This window comes from Chlamydotis macqueenii, chromosome 4, assembly GCF_036417535.1.
Source record: "Chlamydotis macqueenii isolate bChlMac1 chromosome 4, bChlMac1.mat, whole genome shotgun sequence".
Lineage (NCBI taxonomy): Eukaryota > Metazoa > Chordata > Aves > Otidiformes > Otididae > Chlamydotis > Chlamydotis macqueenii.
This window is the reverse complement of record NC_141559.1, coordinates 243,438-269,251: the sequence shown is the minus strand read 5'-3', so window position 1 is coordinate 269,251 and position 25,814 is coordinate 243,438. Positions and strand designations below refer to the sequence as shown.

Here is a 25,814-nt window from a genome sequence, read left to right as displayed (position 1 = left end):
GCCAGTGCTTTGGTATTTCAGTTGAAGTACAGGAACGTTCAGGAAGTAACATTCAGGAAACGTGCAAATACGCAATAGGCTACAGGTGAATCATCTGCAATGCTGTACAAATCCCAAGCTGCAACTCCTAAATGGCCAAGGGCTGTCTTGTTAGTTTGCTTCAAGTTCCATAAATGTATTTCCAATTAGAAGGTCTTTGATTTGAAGACTCCTGTTGACTGCAATTACTACTGAGGGCAAACCTCCCTTGCCTTTCTCAGTCCCACTAAAGTGAGTAAGTGTACACATGCATGATGGGAAGATCAGCTAACACCACACTCATGTAAGTGTTAGGAGTGAAGTCGGTGTGCTTCCATTTTTATTGGAAAAAGCCAAATAGGTCCCTCTGAAGCATTTTCGGATGCTCAGCAAAAGAACGGCTTCCAGTTCGCTGCTACCTGTGACCGAGACACCACTGGCTACTACTCACAGTGGTTCCTTGGCCTTTACAATAGTGATCATTAAGAAAATTTGCCCTTTGCACCACATAAATCTCTGCTCTTCTAGACTCATAGCCACATTACAATAAGGTATAATTTGTTTTTAGGAACAGTTCTCCAAATAGAACCTTGTCTAGCTCGGCAGAGAGAAGTAGGACTACATGAACCAGTTTAAAAACATAATTTTAAGTGCTTGCACACTTCAGCCTGCGAGGAAATGCAAAGCAGAAAGTCTCCACATAGAAATTGTCTCACAAGAGCGCAGAATGAGATTCCTACAGGAGAAACATAGGCCTTGCTGGACTGGAGGGTAAACCCAACTGCACCATAAACACAGTGTAACAATGGTAACACATCCGGCAATTTCCTGCCTGGGGCATATTACTGATATTGTAATGTCTGTCTTAGAGGCTTTATAAGGGTAAACTTAAGATTACCTCTCGTCTCTGTCTTTCCAGTGAGAAGATCTGTTGTTCCAGAGAACTGGCTGATGTAGTCTTCTTTTTGGTTAGTAACATGTGCCTGGACTGGAGAAAAGAAATGTTCAAAAATGAATGCTTTCAGCATCCTCTCTTCAAGTCAAGACTATCATCTAAAACTCCCATCTACCCTGCCATGTGCATGGAAAGAAACTGAAACAGCCACATTTTCTTACACTGCATTTGTATTCAGTGCCTTTACACCTGCCAACAGCAGACTCTGAAGTGTGTATCTGCTTTAACCCTGCTTAGTCTGTGCTTTAATTGAAGCATTATGCAAATAAACACTGAAATAAACAAAATTATATCTATTTGTACCACCTGAGACATAGAACTCAAAATAGGATTTCATTATCTTACAGATGGTAATACAAACAAGTAGTACAAGTCACAAAAGTTGAGCATAAGTTGAAGTGGGCGTAAGTAATTCCCTTCATTTACAAGAACTAGAATAATTAGTAGTATTGCCCCTGGTAAGTGCTTGCAGGCCCAAGGCAATAAACTTTAGCACATGGGTTCAAAACAAGCAATACAGAAAACAAATAGGCCCTTTGGAGAAATTAGAAATCCATCTGCAATTGCTCAATTTTTTTAAAGCGCGGAGTTTTGCCCACGCAGGGAAAGAGCAGCTAAAGCCTCATTTTTATAACGGCAATGTTGTACATCATAATTTCCAAGAAGTTTCTATGGATTGTCATGAAAACAAATGTGTGATCTACTAGATATATAAATAGACATATATCAAGAGAACTGTACTGGAAAAATGATACATTCTCATAAGAATAAAACATACTATGTTTTGATACCTGGTCAGTTATTTTTATTTTCTCCCTAAATTCTCAACCAATATATGAGAACCTAGAATACAAGTGTGAGCACTACTCAGGTCTTAAATCTCCTGAAATAAATTTATTGTCTTCAGCTAGAGAATTTAATGTCAAATACCAATGAAGATCAAAGAATAGGTTTTTTTGTGGTTTTTCATAGGCAAAAAACCCTGATGACGTATTTGTCTCATGGCCAGTCCTCTGAGCTCTACTGTGTTCACCAACATTCTAACTTAAAGTATCTGAAGAAATTACCTGGCAGTCAGTAGTGTTACTCACATGTCGAATTGTTTTCAGAATCTGGCCCTTAGGCATGTGTGTAAGTGCATATTTAAGAGTTCTATTAAAATCAACACAACGATTCACAAATCTAAAAGCTCTATATACACTTGGCACCAACTGGCCAGAATACCACTCAGAGAAGCTGTTGGGTCACCAAAATGAACCACTTTCTGCCCTTTGTATAACAAATTGAAATGACCAAATACTTTTCAGGTGGGGAAAAAAAAAACTGCTAGGGAAGGTTTTCTTTCAAGAATGTTGTATCCAAAAATATTTCTAACGTTTCATTCTACTCTTAAAGAGCATAAATCATTCAGACAAATCTCCTGGAATACAAAACTGAGCCCGTAATTGTCAATCTACAAAGCGACACGCGTGACACCTGCCCCAGCTCAAGCCATTCCTGTTAATCAGACAGCACTGCAGAGGACAGCCAAAACAATCACTTACTTCCAGTGGGTCTGCTGGGGCTTCCATGTCACTCACACCCGCCCTTGCGCATCCAAGACGGTCTGGAGCATTTGTTTCACTACGGGTCTTTGGAAAAAAAAGCAATGAAACAGATATTTTACACTGGTTAAAGGAGCAGGAGAATTGCGTTAAGACCCGTAAGATCCACGGGTGCTGCCTGTGGAAGCAGCTGAGGTTCAGAAATAAGTGGTGGAATTCTGATTTTAACCTTTTCCTCCTTCCTGGCTGGGGGTTTCCAGAAGGGCTGAAGCACACTGCCTATGACTAATATGCCAGGCAAGGCAGTACTCTGCTTAGTGTGCATATAAATCGCAATCGACTGGCCAGTTCACCCTGAGAGAGGAAGTTGCACGTATAAGGGGAGGAAGTAAATAAGGACAGGGTTTTCTATCCCTGCTTCCAGTTGTAAGAAAGGACTTAGGTCAGTATGACAAGTACTAAGTGACAAAAAGACAGAATGAACTATTGTTCTGGTTTTGTTAGTGAGGGGGGGCCTAAGGTGGTAGCTTCTGTAGGAAACTGCTAGAAGTCGCTCCCCTTTGTTCAGTGGACTCGGCCGGGCCTAGGGCGGACCCGCTGCTGGCCAAGGCCGAGCCAATTGGTAGCAGAATGTCCCGTGATAACGCCTCTGCGATAACGTATTTAAGAAGGGGAAAACAGGAAAAAGAGGAGGAGAAGATGTGAAGCAGCTGAGCGGGGGGCAGAAAGGGGGAGGCATGAGCCTCATGGGCCTTGCAGGCCTCACCCTCTGGCCTCCCGCCGGGCAGCCGACTGGGCCCAACTCGGCCCGGCCCGGCTGCAAGAAGTGGAGAGGAGATGAGAAGTGAATAAGATGTAAAAAGGATCCTGAGAGGCGTCTGCCAGCCTGTTGTGAGGAACTGCTGCAGACGCCAAGGTCAGTGAAGAAGGAGGGGGAGGAGTAATGCGGCTCCTGGCCAAGATTCCTCTGCAACTCGTGGTGAAGACCATGGTGGAGCGGGTTGTCCCCCTGCAGCCCATGGAGGTCCACGGAGTGGCAGAGATCCACCTGCAGCCCGTGGAGGACCCCACGCCAGAGCAGGTGGAGGCCTGAAGGAGGCTGTGGCCCGTGGAGGGCCCGCTGGGACAGCTGTTCTAGAGGGACTGCACCCCGTGGAAGAGATGACCCACGCCGGAGCAGTTTCACAAAGGACTGTGGCCCGTGGGAGGGACCCCACGCTGGAGCAGAGGAGGAATGCGAGGAGTTCTTCCCCCGACGATGATACAGCGGCGTAAAACAACGCGTGATGAACTGACCGCGACCCCCATTCCCTTTTCCCCCCCGTGCCACTCGGGAGGGGAAGGTAGTAGAGATAATGTTAAGCCCGGGAAGAGGGAGGGGTGGGGGGAGGTTATCTTGTTCCCTGTCTCATTCTCCTGCTAATTTTAGAAATAAATGAATAGTTTTCCCCAAGTCGAGTCTGTTTTGCCCATAACGGTAACTTTAAGGATTTCTCCCCGTCCTTATCTCAAACCTTGAGCTGTTTTTTCTTATATCATCTCCTCCTATTCTCTCGGAGGGTGGGGGGAGCGAGAGACAGACTGCGTAGTCTGGTCCTGATCAGGGCTGAACTACGACAACTATCATGACAGAAAAATTAGTGAGTCGTGCTTACAAAGAAGTAATAGCAAAGTCTGTTAACAGCTATGGGGAAGCGCACACCCATACAAACCCCAAGATGTTTCTGGGAAAACCACAGTTGGAAAATTGATTTACTTTCCCTGAAGAAAAGCTGCACAAAGCTGAAGAATGACAGATGATGTTACTCTTCTCCTAATGACATTGTGTTTTCAGTTCTAGTAATTACCTTACCTCAGCATGGATCTAGCCTCACGCTACTCAAGTCTCCTCTTGAGTGCTCAAGGTAACCAACTTCAAACTTGTGTTGGCTTCCCATTTGGAAAAAGAGGTTAGCCGTACCAAGTTAAACTCACAGGAAAGATTAACAAAGAAAAGGCTTCCACAGACTTCATATACAAAGTCAGGGCAAAATAGAAAAGAGCAAAGTATTGTCATCTTCAGTCTTGGAATTATGATGCGTTTGAGAAGGAAGCATGAAAGAAAAATTATTTTCCTCATTGTAGAAAGATCTCTGGGTCTGAGGCATTTTCAGTGTGGGTAAAGGTTGCTTATTTCCTTTTCAAGGAATGCAATCAAAGCTAGTCTGTGAAATTTGACATAAAATAATATAAATCTGTGGGACTTCTTTCATTTTCCAAAAAAAAAAAAAAAGGATTTAGAAAAAGTAAAGTAATCCTGTGAAATGCTGGAATTTAACAGCCACATTCCCGATATTGAGTTCATAATGTGTGACTATGCAACTCCTCTTTTGCAAGATACAAAACCCAATTCAGAAGAAAGCTACTACTTTACAATATTTGTATATGAAATATATCCTCCCTACCTGATGCTCTTTTTATTTGTTCATAGTTTATGGAGCAGCTGGAAAACTTGTGGGATATCAAGTGAGAAATTAAAAAACAAATGTTATTTTAATAAAAATATTTTCGATTCTACATATGAGTCATCCTACCCACCAAAAAAATAAAATAATTTCATCTGTACCCATACCAAAACTAGTTTTCGAGCATATCCCTCCCAGGCAAAGCATTGGTTTAAAGAAGGAAGAACTACTGGCTGATAACACAATGGCACCTTCCACAATTGCATTTCTTGACATCTCTGTAGTGATTAATATATTTTACGAAATATGAGCCAGTAACTGTCAGGCAATGAAACAAAGTAAGCCTCTGTACTACCAAAGCAAGGTTTAGTGAAACAGGAAGGCCACCCTGCGGGAAACAGACATGCGAGAAGGTCAGCTTCTAAAATGAATAAACATACTGCGCTACCTTAGAGAACGTAGTAATAGTTAAACCATAAAATCCGCAGAGCGGAGAAGGAAGAGGAAGCACTACGCATTTTAAAGATGAGATTGAGTATTATAATATAATTAAAAGTTTATGTCAAATCAAAGCTTACACTTAGTGACGTCAAAGCTCTTTGCAGAAGTAGGGAATAACCCGATTAGACACAGGGAAAGGGACCAACTGAACGCTAAAGGTCATCCAGATGTTCACGTCAGACCAGAGAACGATGCCTCCTTTCACCCACACTCTGTCCATCCGTCTGTCACAGCTGCGTCCGCAGCATCCATCAGCAGGCTGTCACTGCATAATTTTGTGTCCTGACTGCACTAAAGTTAGGGCACATGAAGAGTCAAGAGTCAGCTGCTGAAGGAGAGAGTACTGTAACCAGACACAAATGACGCAAAGAGCAATTATTTGTCATCTTCTCACAATGTCCTGCTACCTCGCACTGGCCTGCTACACTCCAATAGATTATCAACTCACGGAAACAGAGTCTGCCTCTGTCTACAAAGTACCAACACTGAGCATCTGATTAATAAAAATACAATCAGAAAACTTCCACATTGCATGTCTGCTCTCGCGGGCAATGATTCTCAAGCACAGACGCTCTCCCTTACCCCACCTCCCATGCTCAGCAGTCCCATCCCTGTTCCAGAAACAGCTAAGGTGTGAGAGAAAGCTTTGGTTGAACAGCTGCATTTTATGGCCTGGTTTGCTAAGGTAAGCCAGCCCTGGTTTCCCATTTCCTCACAACAGCGGGCTGCAGCGTGTGATGTGAAGTGCTGAGTGGTCCCTGCAGCGGGGACAGAAGAGCAAACCCAGGGCTCAGCCCTACTCGTGAATCACAGCTCCCACTTGAAAGATACCAGCGCTCAAATTACTTTGAAGAGAGGATGAGGCTAAGACCTTGGAGTGCGCACAGTTGTTACTGCCACTTAGTTCAAAATAGTTTCCTGGAAAGCTGAGTAGTTTCCTGGAAAGCTAGGTGGACATTAGGACACCAAGTCCTCTGTTGTTGATATCTTAATGACCATATTAACAGCTACTAAAAGTGAATGATTCTCGCTTGGACTGGAGGATTTGAAGGTGCCATTTACAGGGATTTTAACTGGCTGCAACACTTCTTTTCCACCCTCATGACACTGTGAGAGAGCTGGGGAGACCTGGGGGAAAATGTGAAGCTCCTGGAAGAGCAGAGGCTAGAACAGCAATAGCATCTCCACATCTCCCCTATTCCATGCCAAAGCAACCTTCCCATTTCTCCATTTTCACTCTCCGTGAGCCTACCACAGTGACTGAGGACCAACAGCCGTTGTCCTTTCCCACACTAGGGATATGCGTAAGAGTTTTGAGTCAAGTTTAGCTGTTTGCTGAAATAGCTGTTGTCTGCCTGCAGTTTGGCACTGTCAGTGAATGCAATTTATACTGGCCTTGCTTTTTGGATAATCTTTCACCTAACATTCCCATTTTGTTTGAAAGATGTATTGCTCCCTGCCAACAATCAACAAGCTCTGAGGTAGGCATGCCTGTGTGAAAGTTCTTAGATTTTTTTTTTTTACTGGCCTTGCACCCTACACATACATGTTAAAAAAAATGCCAATTTTTCTTGTACCGTCTTAGCTATTCCTCCTCACTACAAGTATTTTATACAAAATATGAGAGAACAGAAATTGCATTAAATACTCGTCAGTGTCTAGCTAAGCAAGCTTGGGATTTATATGGATAACGCTGATGCCCCTTTGCACAGTGCTGAAGTCAAATGCCTTTTAAGAGACCTGATAGGAAATACATCTCAAGGGCTATAACATGCTGTTCAAAAACAACGGTGCTATTCAGTTGTGTGAGCAGCTCAGTGGGAGAAAGGTACCTTGCTCCCTCCCTCACAAACACTTTTCTGTACTGATTCCCTCATAAGAACAGGACAGGATATTGGCAAGAGAAGAGTTTGTCTGAAATCTGTCCGAATAGAAGAAATGCCAACGAGTAGGGAAAAAAAGCCCAAGCTCTTTAGAGGTGGTGGTATTCTTCTGGCAAAAACTGGGAGACCTTGAAGTAAAATTGTTATATCTCTCTGTGAAAACAGTTAACTGAAAAGAAAGACAAGGAGATGACAACATTAATGTTCTTTGGTACTGCAGAGATAAAGACACTACAGTTGTTTATCGGTTAAGTGCTACACAACGAAGAACAACTTAGCTGTACAACAGCACTTCAGAAATCTAAGATATATACAAACCCTTGAAAGAAGGACTATTTTTGATAGCCACCAGACTTCCAAAGTAAAAAAAAAAGAAAAATATTTTTAAGGCATTTATACTTGGTTTGAAGCTATTGAATCAAATATGCAGTTTTAAATTGCTTTGAGAATTTTAATTGAAGATCAGACTGCAAATGCAGTCAAAAACCTAAAAAACTGTTTACAGATCCAAGCAAACTTTCAAAAAGCTGTTATTTTCTTCCAGTCTGCAAAACATAACCAGACCAGTTAAAGATTTTGGAGGAAAATTTGTCCTAGTGCTACACAGTCACAGGAAGCTCAGGAAGCTTCAGAGGAAGCAAAAACGACAGCTGCAGAGGGTGTCTGCAGAGTGTGAACACATCTGTATGAAACACCAGGAAAGTAAATTTTGGAGGAAAACACAGACTTATAAGTGTTGTCCACAGGCAAGGCAGCGTAGGTTTGCTAGGTGTTGCACTGGTGGTAAACGTCTACAGAAGAGCAGAGAAGATACCTGAGGAGAAACCAAGTGTGCTGGCTCTGCGGGAACGATGCCAGCCATGCGCTGTGCTGAGAGGACGTCCATGGGCGCTAACAAAGGTGAGCGCTTGCCAGGAGCTGCCTGAGCCACTCCTGCAGCCGTGGACCAAAACGGTACCTCAGACGCGGGCAGCACTCCTGATTACACACGTGCTGGACACTGCCATACAACTTAGTATCATCCCTAACACTGCAGTAAAAGGCTTGTGGGGAAAATCTAGTCACTCTCTTGTCCCAGAATACTAAAAATGAGATTTTACTGTGGTGAAATCATACCTACTTTAGCCACCAACATGCAAAATCAAGACTTGCTAACTGTGATGTAACCGCAATGACAAACTGGTCAGCAAGTGTTATAAATCCCAATCTTACGCTTGCATCAACCTTAATTTCCCTGATTATTTCATCTCTTCCTCGTTAAATGCACAAGTCAGTCTGTGTCATGGCATTTACTGGTTACACTAAAGAAAAAAAAAATCATAAGAAAACAGATTGCAGGGAATAGTCTCTGAGTGGAGACACACAAACTTGGCAATCTCTTACGGTATAACTGCCTCTGACTTCTCCATAAACACATGTAAAACCAGATCACAGTCCGCAATGGATGGAGTTGAGTTACTTTCTATAGCCTTCCTAGAATAGACAAACAGGCCTTTATCTAGCTGGGGTCCATCAGATATTTTAAGGCAAGAGCAAAACTAACTTACATTCTCTTTTCAGCCGTTTCTCACCCTTTACTTCTTCCACTCTCTCTCTAGAAAGTCACTTCTTTCACACGTTCCCTCTTTCCATCCCAAATGAGGAAACGAAACACCATTACTCCTACTGCTAGGCTGTGATGTGCAACTGTAGCATCAACTGCCACTTTATAAATAAAACAACATTTTATAAACAAACTTTTTCTTTACATTTAGGCATAGTTCGAGTAAACACAGAAAACAAAGCAGAGAAATGGAGCAGAGTCTGCTCTCCAGAGCAAATGAGGTTTGGTAGCTTAAGAAAATGAAGTTACTATATACAAGAATGATCACTTTTTATCTTTGGAGAGCTGGTCAGATCTGGCTCCTCCTAGAAGAGTGGCTGGTTATTTCTCCACTCATCACTCCTGGAAATTCCATTTGTTCAGTAACTGCAGCGAAACCAAGAACCATTAAAAAGCTTGAATCAAGTCAAAGTGAAGCTTTCCTTGATGATGACAAAATGGTAAAATCATCTTTTTTTTTTTTTAATCCTTCCTAGCCAATCAGGTATCTGCTGTGAGATGATGTTCTTTTTTGTTTGCTTTGTTTAAAACTTGGTTTAAAACTACCAAGCTTCTGGGGAGCCTTCTGTTTGCTCACATTTCAGTTGAGCTTTGCTTTTGGCTTTATTCCTGAAGCCATTATTATGCCAGCAGTGCTTGCTAGAATATCCAGTGCAACTCCTTTTCTCATTCTGGTGCATGTAGTGAAATGATAAAAAAAAATTAGACATTTTAGTTGTATAATAAAATCAGCTCTTAAACCAGAAGAAGAATCTACGTCTTCCTGTCTAAACCCAGTCGACGTGCTTCACCCAGAGAAGCATGCTAGAAAGGGATTTTCCCTTAAGTAAGTATGTCAGCCTCAACTTCTTGTGCTGTTTGGTTATATACTCACTCTGACAAAAAAAAAATACGCGCAGATGAGAATGTGTGCCTTAATCTGTGAGAACCAGATAAAATTAGAGCAAGATGTGGTTTCAAAGTAAGTAAAACATACCACTAGCTTCTGTTTCAGGATTTCCTTCATCCACTGGTTTCCATCATCGCCTAGCAGACTAAGCGTAAGGGCACGGCTATTCAAGTGCCTAAGCATTTGCAAAGTCAGGCCTGATTATGAAAATCCCAGTTTTACCGAATAATAATTACATAATAATTTGTAACTGTAGCAAACTGGCTACTTTGAGTTTTACAACATAGTAGTTTCAAGTACAGATAAATGAAAATTTTTCCTTCTTAAACGAAAATTTTTTTCTTCCTCGCTTCATATCCAAAACAGTTTAGGTGCTTAAAAGTGTATTACTTTTTTTTTTTTTAAAAAACCAATTGATCCCATAAAATATACTATCTCTATCAACTTTACTTTAGGTTGACACACCACTAATTATTTCAGTTGCTGTTCTTCCCTTCCTATTTGATACTTTTATCCACCCTCACCTCCCCCAGAAAACACACAGGGACACAGGCACTCCAGTCCCTTCTATCAGACCAATGAACCATGTGTGGGTGTCGGGGACCCAAATACACCAACACGCACTAATTGCTGTGACCTGCCTGTAAGGATGTTTCTCTGTAATCTCCTCTCCCTTTCCCTCTCCCAGAGCAGGGAATATAGCATCATGATAAGCTGCAATTAAAGTACTACAGATAAAGAAATGATAGGCCGAAGGATGTGCTGAGAATTAATTCATTCTGCCGACTTACATTTTCTGTCTCTCAAATATTTGCCTTTAAATTCACAATAATATTATGTATTTTTACAGAAAAAGAAACTGTTGAAAAAGGGATTTTGTTTACAGACATATCCAGATAACAGTCTCAAAAGTTATTTAAGCTCAGAAGGAAATGCCATTTTGCCATATGCAATTTATACTCTTCACTCCAAAAAAAAAAAAAAAGGTTATAGAATAAAAACAGCTTGCTGGCTCTGACAAATAATAAAGAATTTTCCCTTCATTTTAAGTCTAAATCAGCATTTCACTTCACAGACTGATATTTCTTGCTTTTTTTTTTTTTTGTTTTTAAAATACTATTTTATAACCTTCATAATTGACAGGATACTAGGTTTGTTAAAAATATTGCTTCCTTTTCCAAAACACACAATCCGCTACAGGCACTCCTAGCATCTTATACTGAGGATGTTGGAGCTTATCATTGCAATTGTCAAGTTGTCTACTTACTTGAAGTCCAAGTCAATAACCATCAAAGTGACTGCTTAACTTAAAAGTATAAATAAAAAATAGCCAGGATATTTCTAGTGCAGAAATATCATAAACCTTCCTCCTTTACTCAGGCAAAAAAAAAATAAGTGCTATAAAAACAGAAAGCAAAAAAAAAGCACTACAGATGAAATAATGTCATGGTATTCTATGTGAATAGAAGTGCTGAAGCACTCCACGGAAACAATTGAGGTGAGTACATCCCTTCTTCCCTTCCGCCCCCAAATCCTTTCCTACATCTCCTTTGGTTGGAGGGAGGCAACCAGGGGGTATCAGGTGTTTCCACAGACCACCTGTGGCTTGCTGTTCTGCCCTGTAATTTCATAGCTCAGTGCGACTTGATTCTGCACTGACTTGTGTTTCACCATGTTAATTCCTCCCCTGGGGCTGGGAATCCCAGTTCCTCCCTGTGGCTTCTCTCACTGTTTCTAATCCCACTTATCTAACCCTGGGGCATCTTCTTAGGCTCAGCTCAGCTTCGTGCCCCGAGGTCATGAGTCATTTTGGAAATGGTGGTTTACATGTGAAAGGAGCTATGTGTAATTTCGGATTTCATAGAAGAGAGTCATCTCTCCTTTACCTCCTCCTTCCTGCATCATGCCTTGGGGCGCAGCCATCAGAGGTTTTCTTCCTCCCACCCCATTGAGGAGTCACCCAGGCAGGTACGTGTGTCATCCCTTGCAGGTGGATGGCATTCACAGCTTAATTGCTCTTCTCCTCCGCACCTCTCACTCTTCCCTTTCCCAGTTTGCAGAAAACAGGAATTCCGTTTTGTCTTCCTACTGCGCAATAAAAAGCAGCTTGCTATTTCAGGGGAGAGGAGGGAAACTGAGAGGGAAATCTAGAGCAAGTTTCTGTCATGCTTGCTAACCGCTGCTTCACTGCAAGCAAAGACGATCATCTTAGCAGGGGGCTTACAATTTTCTGTTTGTCATACCACAGAAGTGTGGGTTTGAATCATCATTTTTCTTCTTCTTTCTTCCTATTGATCTAAAAGTCTTTCTGACACTCCCAAATATCTTTGTCCCCCACACCTCTGCTCATCCTCAGTTAAATCAGAGCTACTAAATGTAACAGCCTAAAGAAATGTCGGTGCTCTTGGGGTATACAGGTTTGTGGATTTGTGTTATGCAAAAGGTACAGCTGGCTACAGAGGGCGGCACTTTGGATAACCAGTGGGTTTAGTTGACCTTTTAAAGCACTATAAAACATATCTTCTCACTCAGTCTTCCTCATAACAGAAAATAGCTGTATCAGAAAAAAAAAAGAACAACTGTAGCAAGCTCATTGCATCATTTCAGAAATCAAAAAGTTTCATGCATAATCAAGTCACCCAGGGAACATCCCCTGAATGTTCTTTCCTGGCAGATAAACATTGCAAAAGCAGACTGCGTTTACCTTAAGGGAACATGAAGTTCTCTGAGGGTTCGGACTCGCTTGGGCAATAGGTTCGGGGTCCTCACACGACTGGTAAGTGTTATTCTTCTCTATCAAGTTCCTTATTTCAACATCAAGCTCTTTACTTTCACACCTGCTCAGAAAGAAATAGCAATGTTAAATTTTGCACCAAAACTTGAAGCGCGGAGAAGGTAAATTTGTCAGCTGTTTCCTGGATGTGACAGCACAGAGAGAGCTGGTCTGGCACCGAGCTGCTGCTATCTTCCTTCCTGGTACGCAATCAGAGAGCACTAGGGCAGTGTCACATAGGGAATCTCCAAGTGCTTTGTGGCAGAAATTCATTTAAAATATTTAAACAAGCAGTCTTTATGAGTTTTACTACTTTGTGTCTACAAAATCCAAGTCAACTCTTTTGGGGATTATATGAAGACTGTCATGTGCTCTCAACCCCATCCACCCACCTGTGGTTTCAATAATTTTATATTCAACTTTAACAAAAATGCAATCAAAATGGTTAAATATGTTTTGAAGTCTAAAACCAGGTGCTCAGTTCAAAAAGTGTTTTGATGGCACATGTTATTTTCTCTGAGACACTTTGTAATAAATACTTGACATGCATTTTCAATTTTTGTTCCTGAAAATAAAATATTAATATCTTGTAAAAGTTGCTGTGTTGTGAACACTGAAATGATTTTTTTTTTTTGGTGGGAAAAGTCTTTTCTTTCAGTCTCTCCGTTAAGGACACACAGGACTTACATGCACTTAAGGGCTTGCTCCAAATTCCCAGAACTAACCAGCAATTAGGGCTGATGGATTTGATACACCGTAATGGTGGAATGTGACCTTCAGAGAATGGAAGGAGGCACTATTAAAACAACTCCCCAAAAAGCTCTATCCCCAACCCAAGATTTCAAGAAATACCCACGTCTTTAGCAAGCTCTGACCTTCATTTCCTAATCAGCTTAAACCAAATCTAAATATAAGTAATGCATGACCAGAAAGCAAACTGCAAGGCTCAACAGTATTACCAACTTGTTAGAGTAAGAAAGTCTTCGCTTGAGCTACCAGAAAAACTGAAAGCAGTAAGAATTTATCAGTTATACTTCTTGCAGTTTAGACAGGCAATCCACAGGGATCGCACTGTAGGTTCTGAGGAAAGTTTTGAAGGGCAATTGATAAAATCATCCAACAAACAAACCCATCTATCTTAATAACAAGAGTAAGAAGTGTGGAGAATTTCATGCTGACAGCATAAAATGATTCACTTTGTTCTAAATATTTACAACACAGAGACTATAACAGAAATGTATTTTCATTTTGCATGAATGCAAAATAATTTGCAGAAGTACTACAATAAAATACCAAGAGTAGCAAATGAGAACAAGTAAAACTCAAGAGCTGCTTTTTATTTTTCACTTGCTACCTAGTAGTTGGACAAGCTGAAATTTCATGGCAGTTTCAGAACTGCCATGAAGCCTGTCTGTACCAAAAAAAAAAAAAAAAAAGAAAAGAAAAGAAAAAAAAAAGTTTACTGGCAGAAACTAGATATTTGGACGTGTTTCGAGAGCTAGACCTGTGGCATAGGGGAATAGGACTTTTACACAAAGAACCAAGACCAGGGGTTCTGGTCTGAAGCCACAGCATATGATTTTTCTTCTCTCCAGAGAGATATTTCTTCATACTAACCTTTTGGCGTTAAAAAACAAAAAACAAAACAATAACAAAAAAAAACCCCAAACCCACAATATAGCAACCAGTGCAAGTTCAAAGAAACAGAACACTCAACTGAAGAGAGCATTGTCTTTTGTCAGAACACTTGAACTGGCCACAAGTCCCTTTCAAAGCCATGACCATTAAGTGCCAGACCTTCGTGAGGCACGTTTTCACAAACCTCAGGGTGGTGCAGCAGGCTGCAGCTGCTCTGAGCGCTGGTGGCAGTTTCCGAAGCCTCAGCTGTGCGTGGGTGGCAGGTGAGCCCCAGCAGCACAGGCAGCGCGCGGCAGCCAGTGAAGAAAACTACAAAAGGAAAACAGCGAGCCTTGCGAAAGAAATCCAGCCCTTTTCTGTCTCGCTAAATATTGCGAAATCCTGGACAGACCAGTGCGAGTGGCACTTTTTATTTTTTTAAGCAATTCTGTGCTAAGGTTCCTGAACAATAAATTCTCAGGCAGCAGCATGACCAAGCACTTCATTTTTAAACAGCTACATAGTGCAAACTTTGCTACATAAGTAGCAACAGCTCTTTTCTTTCAAGTGCACAACATCTTCAGCTCATTTGGACTCCCATGCCCGAGATCGCTCTGCGTAACAGAATTGGATATACAACACGCAGAGGACTCGGTGCTTTTGAGGATGCTTGGAAGAATGAAAAGCCACAGCAGGGAAGCAGTGGCTCATGGAGTAGTTTTAGAAAAAGTGCATGAAACTACGGTTACATAGTAAGGGAGAAATTATTGCTGGAGCCTCCCTAGAGCCCCTGGAAATGTGGCAGAAGGAAGGGAGAGGCTACATAAAGCGAGGTGAAACGTTATTGAGCAGTACAAAGAGATTTCGGACAGAGCTGCTAAAACCACAGGACAATATTTTCAGACTGAGCTTTCAAAACTTCAGGTTTTTATCTGTGCTTAGGTAACCAACCAAAGGTAGGCTAGTTGCTCTCCTCTTTCCTCACTCCACCCGCCTCCTGTGTGAGATCAGTAGAGCCACCAGCTTACCGCGCAGCTGAGAGAGAAAGCTCTGGCCTACAAGTGGCTTCTCACAAAGGGTGTTTTGCCATTTCCCAGGCTTGCAGTCACACATCCTGCTCCAGCTGCAGCAAAGCCAGGCAGGGTTTAACTCCTCTACAGCCACTTTCCACCTTCACTACCTCTCTACTGCAAACTACCATCCCCAGCTGGCAGCATAATCCACTCATCCAGCTTGGTCAAAATAGTCAGGGTTTCTTAAGCTCTTTTAAGTCAAATAAAGCAGCTTAAGCTAAAATAACTGTTCAAAATAAAGGACAACTATCAAGGTGCAGTCCTGAGGACAGTAAGACATGGGCAGCAACCTCTGGCAGGAGTGCAGCAGCAAGTATTTGGGCAGGCTGCACTCATTTCTGCTGCTGGTTCAGCCACAGCGAGAGGAGTATGTGTGACCACAGCCTCCTGAGATCAGAGCGTTAATCAAGCTGGGAAATACCCCATGAAGCCATGGGTTGGCTTTCAATATTTCTTTTCAGCCAGGAAGTGTTCATTCCTCTGCTCTGCTCCTCGCAGTTTGTCTGACGCTGCGGCTGTAAGAAATGTTCACCTCTGGCTGCTCCCACCCTGCCTCTCTGCGTTCTCCTTTCTGTGCTGAGGAGTACCCGGGCAAGAGCAGGAACCAGCTGTGCCTGGGTAAAAGAAAAGGAACTGCAAAACACCCAAATACCCACAAATTGATTGCTGCTCTGTAATACCCCTAAGTTTCAACATCACGGAATCAGAAAATTATTTCGTTGACTGGATTTCTCAGTGCATTTGGTTTTCCCTCTGTTTTTAGACTAAGATCTTCTGACCAGAAACTACTATTCCATTTATCTGTATTTTAATATTAGTCACTTTGATAACTGGAAGGATATATTTATTGTGATGTAAGACGTTAATCATATCTGGTGTATAAATCCATTTTACAGTCTGGACTTTCAGAGCACACAGATGATCTCAGTGCTTGAATACACCTTGAAGATACCGGTGATGCCGAGCTACCCCAGTGCCAGACAGTTCGTGATGATTACCTGAACTTCCCCTGCTGAGCTCTAGAGGGCACTCAGCATTTAGCTTCTGCGGAAAGCAATTTTTTCAAAACTGCTTTTGGTTTTGTGAAGTTCACAGGTACGTTTCTGCACCATTAATACACCCTTACAAGCTTGGGAGATACAGTTTTTTATGTTTCGTAAAATCAATCATCAGAGAATATTAAAAGCATTTTCATGTGGCCATATGGGACAAAGTGTAGCCCTTCTATGTATAAAAACTTTCTAAAATATATCAAGATGTAAAAAACACATATGCTATGATTAATGCAGAAACCAATAAAAGATTAGAATACTAACTCTTCTTTGTAAACTTTGAGTTAGTTGCTAAATTTCCTTTTTTTTTTGGGAAAATTAAGACATTTCACATGGAAGCGGAACCTACAGATGTAATGAAGGATGCTGGTCTCCCAGTGTAAGGTTTAGCAGCTTGCAGGAAAAGGAGAGAGCCCAACCTTACTCCTAATTTCCAAGTCATATCTGAAAAGTAGTACCCAGTTTCCTTCTAATCATGTCCTCCTAGAATAAGAAATTAGGTCTGTTCTCTTTGGTTTGCAAGTTGCCAGATCCAGGCAGGATTTCACGACTAGAGACTAACTGTGCACCACGTCAAAGACATTTTCATTCCTCCCATGTATTCAGCTAGCTGCCTTTAAAATGCTTTTCACTTTTTGCTCTATGGTACATTTTTGTGCCATTTCAATTTCTAGGTTCTATCGGCTTCCTGTAATTAATTATTTACAAATGGTTGTATACTTCTTACAGCAATTCAGTTTTTTAGCTGGGAGCCAGAACAAAAATTGTGCCCAGCACATGCTTTGTATGCGAGTGGGACTGAAATTCCTACGCAGATCAGTCCCACTCAGCTAAATAAACCATGCTGGTCTGTCTGTCCTCAGAGGATTAGGCAACGAAATGCTGGTTGTACATGCACAGGGAATTTAATTCAATTACGCATGTAACTGAGACAGAGCTAAACCTATATTTGGCCCAAAACTGTCACTAAAGCCAGAATATGATGGCACTAAAAAGGAAGTGTGAGGTGTGGACACCAGTGGCTTCTCATAGCTTGCAGTCCATATTTTCCTGGTCAGGAGAAGCAGCGGAACAACTCCCACTAATACACATTTCCATAATGGAGTAGCAACCAGTTCAGTTCCTGATGGCCTGCCGCATGGCTTTTTTTTGATAAGCCACATGCTTTGAGCTTGTAGCAGTATAGATTGATGGCCAAGACATACAGGTTTATCAAACAGCCAGTTACAAGTTCCATGCAGAGTCCCAGTTCTGCAGCTGGTACCATCTGTGGGCTCTTGGCTCTCCCTTATTTTCACTAGAAACTGGCATTATTACTTACTAACAGCAGTTATGTGGCAACAATGGACACATCTACAACTTGTCCCAAGACATTTATTGCAAATGTTCATACTAAAGGCATATTAACTCTATTTGAAGTAGTAATTTCAAGGTTGGTGTGGTGGGGTCATTCTCCTGTGATTGGTGAAAGCACAAGCACACACCATAAACAATTGTGAAAAAGTTTTAAGCCAGGATTTACAGCCAGGTGCCAACATCACGGAGTCATATTTTGATGGGAAATGAGTTCCAGAGTCTAGGGGTTAAACATATACTTCATCCCCTTTGGTGGGCATTTGGGACACAGGATTCTTACTTGGCTAAGCCTAAGGAGCAGAAAGAAAGAAATTTCTGCATTTCAATTACAGAAAATGAACTAAGTCGGATAAATTTAAAGATGCAGCAAATTTCAAGGCAAACCATTTCAGCTAATATGTCCCCTATTTATGATAACGACCTAATTTCAGAAAAAGGCCTTTAGAATATGGGAGAGAATAAGACCTGGATTACAGAATATTTGATCTAATTTGTAATAGAAACAGACTTACAATAGGAATCAAATAAGGCATCTAATTCTTAAAAATGACAGGTTGTCTGTAGAACTAGTGTATTCTTTTATGTTCCACATGGTATTACATGTTTTTGGTTTTCTTTAATTCAGTTTTGTAGAACTCTTACATTTTTTTTTCATGTAAACTCATTGGGATTTTTTTACTAAAACCTTATCCAGTTAAGACTAAATAACAAAGAATTTCCAGTCCAATAAGCAATGGGAAGAACAAACTTTTTCCAAGAAAACAAAAAGGCTTTTGTTACAGAAAAAAAAATTTTGCAGCCTCATGAGCTCTTACAAGTTTAGTAGATTTTGAGCTGATAGAGAATAGTTGCAATGTGGTGCGGCTCCCTAAGGATCAGTGGTGCTATTCCAGTACTCAACACTTAGGGAGCAGATCTCCGCTCAGATTTTAGGCTGGGAATTTGAGCCAGATCTCTTGAAATTGAACTCCGCTATAGTTCTACGTTCCACCTCACATGTACACTATAAAAACCAGTTTATTGGGCATAAAGCATACTGCACTGGTACAAGCACAAAAAGAACACCTGCCTTTGATGATTATGAGGATATACTTTTTTTTTTTAAAGCAACACATTATTTCATATTATTTCAAACTTAATTTTTTAACTCAAGTTTCACAAAAAAAAAAAATCCTTCCAATATTTCAAAAGCATAGCTGGAAAGCCAACCACCAGCAGCAGCTGGGATCCACCTAGCAGAAGAACTGCATTGTCTTTGGAGTGAAATGTCCCAGATGTTGCGAAAAAAAATGCTGGCACTGTTGCTTGAGAGATAAGTATGAGATTAGAAGTAATCTCATTGCAGTCCCAAGAAGAGAGCTCCATAAGGTAAGGTGTATGATAGGGGTTAAAACTTGTACGTACTGCGGCTATAGCAGAGAAACCACTTAAACTTTCGCTCAAAACTGATTTAGCCAAAACATCTGCCTATCACCCCATAAACGTCCCTACACTTCTGTTCCCTTTACGACAAAGGAATGGAGTTTTTAAGGCACATTTAATAGCCAGCAGCTGTTTGGCTGTCAAATGCCACATCTGGAGAAGCTGTGTGCTGTTAATGTGAACAGAAACAATTATTCTTTAATAGTTTTGCTTAATTTTAAGAATTACACAAATCACAACAACGAAAGAGGTGCGTGTTCTTAATGGAAACACATCTGGTTTCTCTGAAAATAAGTCAAAAAAAACCCCAAAGGACCCAGTGATTAATTGAAGCTGCACCTATAATCTGTCCCATCTCAGTGAAGAGAGAATTAAAGCTACTGATACACAGGTACTTAGTGTCTCCCAGACTTTAACTATTCACCTCCAGAAATATGCAACATGCAAGAAGACGATGACTCACTGGTTCGCTTTAAATGGCGTGTTACTTATCCCACAGTGCTGCTCCCCTCCATGCCTGGAGGTTCCTGTCCTTTGGGACTGGGTTTCAGTGCCGCTGCCTCATTTCTGTACCCTGATACAGCCTGCACGTGAGGAAGATAACATCACTCCCCTTTCACTTGGATCTTCTGCTTAATCATACTACCAAGGCCATAATTAAATGTCTTCCTGATAGCATTTGGGCTGAGTTAAAATCTCAGGAAAGCCAATTAATTTATTTTCGTCAAGTTTCTTGGGCTTTAAATGAGCTATGAGTGAGTTACAGAAGACTGTCTCTCTGGAGAAGCAGTAAATGGAGCACTGTCACCCAAACTGCTCAGCCAGGACTCATGTAGCTGCATGTAGATCACTAGTGGAAAGGGAATTGAAGTTTTACCATGAAAATTAATCAAACGGAAAGCTTGGCCAAGCAGAGCCACCAAGTAGTATGTACTTTCTGAGCAGATTAATTCCTCTATTCACACATGCAGAAAGCTGGTGAGAGATGGCAGGAAAGTGTTCAAAGAACTGAAGACTAAGACTTAAAAAACAAGAAGAGAGACAAATCTAGATGTTTTCAAGTGCTTGCTCCTTTTTCTGTGAAGACCAATAGCTAGAAAGGCTTGCACCTCCTTTAGGGGGTTGGAACTAGATGATCTTTAAGGTCCCTTCCAACCCTGTTCATTCTATGATTCCATGATTCCTAGCCTGAGTGGGCATCTTTCTGAAATGGTCGCTCTCCCACAGCCCTTCTGGACTGGCTGCTCGCTCCACAGATACAGCTTGAGCACCACGAGTTTATTCAGATCTTACACGTACTCATTTCTGTAGAAAGCTGTGATTCTAATGCAATTACACAGTCGACATTTTTAACTGGTACTTTACACCACTATTCTTTCTTTTCCCAAATCAGGCATCACCACAAGCAGAACAAGACCTACACACAGCCCGTTTTGCCTTGCAGTTCAGCCTTGGCCAGGATGTGGATGCGTCACCAGTGCCATACTGACCTGGGCTCACAGCTGGGCTGCACACTTCGCGGAAAACAAGTCCATGATTAATTTGGGTCAGCGTCTCCCACACAGACCTGAGATATTTGCAGTGATCTACTAACAGCACAAGCAGAACAAGCAGATGAACACCATTTGGAAATGCAGCCAGGAAATTTAACGTACAGTAGCTGATGGAGGACAACCAGCTCTGTTAGTTCAAGCCAACTTCTTGCCTGTGGTAGCTGTTGGGGAGCCAAGCTGAAAGGCAGAAGAAGCTTGCTGCACATCTGTCTGTGTCACACATCCAGAGCTTGAAGTGCCAGCAACTGGCATATGGTTTCACCAGGGATGCCATCGCCAGACGGGAACCTGGCACTTCCCTCCCTTCATAGAGACAAGGCTGGAGTCAAACTACACTTATCAGCTCACAATGTCTTGAATAAATCGGAAATAACAGACTGTAAGGGGTTTCAAACCCAGTTATTTCACAATAAACTAACCTGGGAAAAAAATACTTCTTACAGGAAGAAAAAAGGGTATGGGATTATTTCTTAAGCTTCCCCAAACAAACTATGGTTACCTTAGAAAAATTTTTCTTTTTATCTCTCTCTCAAATCCACAGACTATACTTGATACTGTTTACAGTTACTTTTTAATCATTCTCAGCTACCTATTTTTTTTTTCCTTTTTGACCAGAGCTTATCTTGCTGAATACACTAGTATCCACTGAAGTACTCAGCACTGTTAATTTTCTTAAAACTCCTTATTACTCACTGACAGTTTTAGAAAGACATTGCCATCATCACAGCCTCATCAGAGGCTGTAGCCATAATGTGACTTCTTTATCTCTCTATCCTACAGTACAATCTCTTTTACTGCCATTACCAGTAGAACTAATATTAGTTTGTGAAGAAGCAGGTGCCCAAAGCGGCTGTGAAATCTCCATACTTGGAGATATCTGAAACTCTCATAGACAGGCCCTGAGTAACCTGACCTAACTAATGCTACTTGGGGCAAGAGGTAACTTCAGATGACCTCCAGAAGTCCCTTCCAACCTACACTATTCTCTATGATTTTGCTCCTCTCAGTACAGAAAATTTCCGTGTTTCACATACTTAAGCAGATCTCCACAGGCCAGATAAAAGCAGAAGAAAAAAAAAAAAGTATTAACCTGGGTCTCTGGAAGATAAAATGATTGACACGCAGGAAACACATAACTGTGTATTGCCAATAATGTAATGTAAGTTAGTTTAAAAAAAAATAAAAATAAAATAAGTTTTACATGTAAATTAAGATAGTTAATACCTTTCCATCTCAATACACTGATGGGGGCACAATTCTAGATGATCCTCTGCATCTTTATTCTTCCTTTTGAGCTGCTCACAGTGAATCTGTAAGAAACAGGGAGGGAAAAAAAAACAGACTTTAGGGGGAAATAAAAAGATTAGCAATCTAGGCAGAAAAATTTAAGCAATATTACAATAAGAAGAGATAACTACGTGTGGCCTGCATTTTTTTAATCTCTTCATATACATAAATGGCTGACAAGCAAGCCAGGATCTACTTTCTCCTTCCCAGCAACATCCTCTCTTAAGTCCACCACTCTATCAGGAACAGTTTTGCAAGAGCAGGAGCAATAACAGTCTCTGGCTGCAGTGGCAAGAATCTACCAAAGGAGCAAAGCTGTCAGCAGTTGCAAGAAACGTTGTGAAAAGGCCTTTTGTTATTCATCCTAAAAGAATCAACTCTAGAGTTCAATTACAACCTCACATGGACTGGAAAATTCACATGCTCCACGGAAGCATCCAGTAAAACTACTCCTCCAAATTTAAGAGAATTTGAGTAATGAGTCTGATCTAGATCACTTGGAGAGAAAAGTAAAGGCACTGCGAGTTACTGTGCACAAGTGCATTGTTCAAGCTCTTCGCAAGCTTCCCTCTGGTCAGGGCCAGCGACTGTCCAGCTTTGCATTTCCAAAGACAAGGAAGAAAAGAAAAAGCACATCGCTCACAGAAAAGGACATGCATCAGGGTAACAATAAGCAGTCCACATTTAGATACTCCCTTCTGGATGAAACCTCCAAACAGGAAAAAAAAAAACAAGCTGTTTTAATTTTATGAGGTACCACCACCTTTCCATCACAAATGGGAGGTGATTCTGCCCCTCTGGGAGGTGATTCTGCCCCTCTACTGGGAGGTGATTCTGCCCCTCTACTCTGCCCTGGTGAGACCCCACCTGGAGTACTGCGTCCAGTTCTGGAGTCCCCAGCATAACAAGGGCATGGACCAGTTGGAAAGGGTCCAGAGGAGGGCCACAAAGATGATCAGAGGGCTGGAGCACCTCTCCTATGAGGACAGGCTGAGAGAGTTGGGGCTGTTCAGCCTGGAGAAGAGAAGGCTCCGGGGAGACCTGAGAGCGGTCTTCCAATACCTCAAGGGGGCATACAGGAAAGATGGGGAGAAGCTGTTCAGTAGGGCCTGTTGTGATAGAACAAGGGGTAATGGGTTTAAATTAGAAGGAGGTAGGTTTAGATTAGATATTAGAAAAAATTTTTTTACAATGAGAGTTGTAGAGCACTGGAACAGGTTGCCCAGAGAGGTGGTGGAGGCCCCATCCCTGGAATCGTTCAAGGCCAGGCTGGATGAGGCTCTGAGCAACCTGATCTAGTCAGGGATGTCCCTGCTTCTTGCAGGGGGGTTGGACTAGATGACCGTTGAAGGTCCCTTCCAACTCTAACTATTCTATGATTCTATGAAATGGGAGAACAGATGGTACAAAGAGTGAGCCAACGTCACCTCATCCAGAGGAGCCATTCTGCTCCTGTGCTGCAGGCTGCTAACAGCTCTGGGTATATTTCTTCAGGCTCTATGGGACATATCTAGTTCATCAGAAAAGTCTTATTCTTCTCTTTAGATCAAAATGACAAACAATAGCATTATGATAGTTGCTGGAATTAGAAAACTGTCGGGTTTCACAACACCTATCGTAAGGACAGCAACGTGACTGCTGAAATAACGTGGGGAGCCATCAAGAGCAAAATCTGCTATTTATAAGCAAATAAGTTTTCAATTACAAGTCGCTCTCTTTATTGGTAACATCAATTTAATGTGAAACCACAGCTGAACATTTTATAGAAACCATGCTGCTTCATCTATGTGCAGAGCAGAAATTTAAAATGAAAGGTTGCCAGGGAGAAGATCTGAGGTGTTTGGCATCCCTCCCCCCCGCTTAATTCCCCTTCCTGCAGGCATTTCACACATTTTAAATGCATCTGGTAATCACTAATTACAAGGATCCTATTAAGAAAAAATGTCAATTCGGTTTCATGTGAAACTTGATTCCAGCTTGTCTGAGTTTTATGAGTGTCTGTTTAACCATAACAGAAAGATGTTGAAGTATGGAAAGCTGTGTTCATTTTATTTCAATGGGAGCTGCAGACAATGGGTACTAATGAGAATTAATCCTTATTTTGGAGTGCTGAAACTTGGCTTTTAGGTGTCTAACTTAAAAATAATAATAAAAAAAATTGAAATACATTGACCTAGAATGAACACTCTCTACCACCACTTAAACAATAAAATGAAATTAGTAAATGAAATCTGACCATACTTGTCTGAATTAAACAAAAAACCGCACAGAATTCAGACTGCTACTCCATCTCCAATTCATCCCACTGGGCTTAGACATTTCAGCAGTCTCAGATGCATTTGCCGAGTTACGCACAGTATTTTAGCCCATGCGCTGAAAAACAGGCCATCTTAAAGGGATACAGGTTAAATGTTACTGAAAAGACAACACTCACGTTGGTAAAATTCATACAAGAAGCAAAAAAAGTTCTGAAAAACTGAAAAGAAAAAAAAGCAGTGAATACCAGAAAAGGTAACAGGTCATCTGGTTCTGCAGTGACAGGATGGACAGGTGGATTTAGGGGCTCACGGGGAGGGGTGCTGCCCACTCCCTGCTGGGGAACGCTCTGGGATTGCTTAGCGGGCGCTCCAGGTTTTCCGTGGCCCTGCTCTGCCAAGTCAGGGAAACTCATGGAAAGGAGCTGCTAAAGCCGATAATTCCCAAATCACTGTGTGGCCCAGCTGCGCACCCAGCCAGCACAAACAAGCAGTTCTCCAGAAGTCCTGCTGCTAACATCTGCTGGGGCGGGGGGTGTCCCCTCCCCTGTGGCTTGACAAGGTCCGTTGTACGCATCTCCTGACTCTTAGTCATATGCAGATTTGGCAGCGTGTTCCTCCGTGCTGGGCACCTTGATTTAATGCATATCTATACAAGCCAGCCTACCTATCAGAAACCATTTCATTATCAGCATAAGAGTACATCCATCCTCTCCTATCCAGTCAAGATACTGGAAAAAAGTAGTAAAAAGTTACCTTCACTGACAGCTGGCCTGGTCAGGCTAGGGCCTGCTAAGCAGCATTGCCACCCGCTTTGATTTGCCACCACTGTTTCGCAAACTATTGATGAGCAAGGGACTGTTGAAGCAGAATTACAGCTTTTTGGTAAAACATGTCAGTTCTGAAAGGTTTGGTTTTGTTGGTTTTTTTTTTGTTAAAAATAATTTTTTATTCTTCACAACAAAAAATTTACTGCGATGAGTCTGACCTGTGTTGGCAGCATAAGTTGTGCTAAATCTAAACGTACAGTCACGAATCTGAACAAAAGAGATGCAGCTAGGTTATTGTACCACGTGCAAGCGTTTGTTATTAAAACAACCATAAGTTTTTACAACTATAATATGCAATTTAATGCCTTAGGTTTTTATTAGATCAGACAAATTGAAGCCAAGATGGATAAAATTCAGCTACTTCAAAGAAATAAGGCTGTGTAGAAAATAGGGGGGTTATAATGGTTATGTAAAGGATTGCTCAGAATTACACGCATTTTCTGCTTTCTGTCAAGACTTTTAAGAACAGGAACACCCTGAAGTAAAACAGAATCAGTTTAGTTTTGCTCACAGATTTATGGGGTTCCTCAGTAATTGAAAATGTTTGGTAAAAAGCATGCAAGATTTCCTTGATGCTCGTCCATCAAATTTATCAGTGCTCCAAACCCTCAAATCCTAGATACTCCCAAGTAGGCCAAAAAACCAGGTTTTGGTTGAAGTATTATTTTATATTATAAATAACTTTTCCACATATGAAAAACACATTTGGAGAGAAAAAAAAAATACATCGTTCAAGACTGACAAGACGACTCACTAATT

The 25,814-nt window shown here is 41.5% G+C and overlaps 1 protein-coding gene across 1 annotated transcript in view; it reads right to left on the bottom strand.

Annotated features, from left to right (window-relative positions):
• Positions 1–25,814, bottom strand: part of TNIP3 (TNFAIP3 interacting protein 3) — a 66,868-nt gene that overhangs the window by 25,910 nt on the left and 15,144 nt on the right. The window contains exons 2-5 of the mRNA XM_086747150.1: positions 21,908–21,993; positions 12,542–12,674; positions 2,518–2,604; positions 917–1,006 (exon numbers count right to left, since the gene is read on the bottom strand). Coding sequence (XP_086603276.1) covers positions 917–1,006; positions 2,518–2,604; positions 12,542–12,674; positions 21,908–21,915 — 318 coding nt within the window. The 5' untranslated portion in view covers positions 21,916–21,993. The remainder of the gene's footprint in view (positions 1–916; positions 1,007–2,517; positions 2,605–12,541; positions 12,675–21,907; positions 21,994–25,814) is intronic.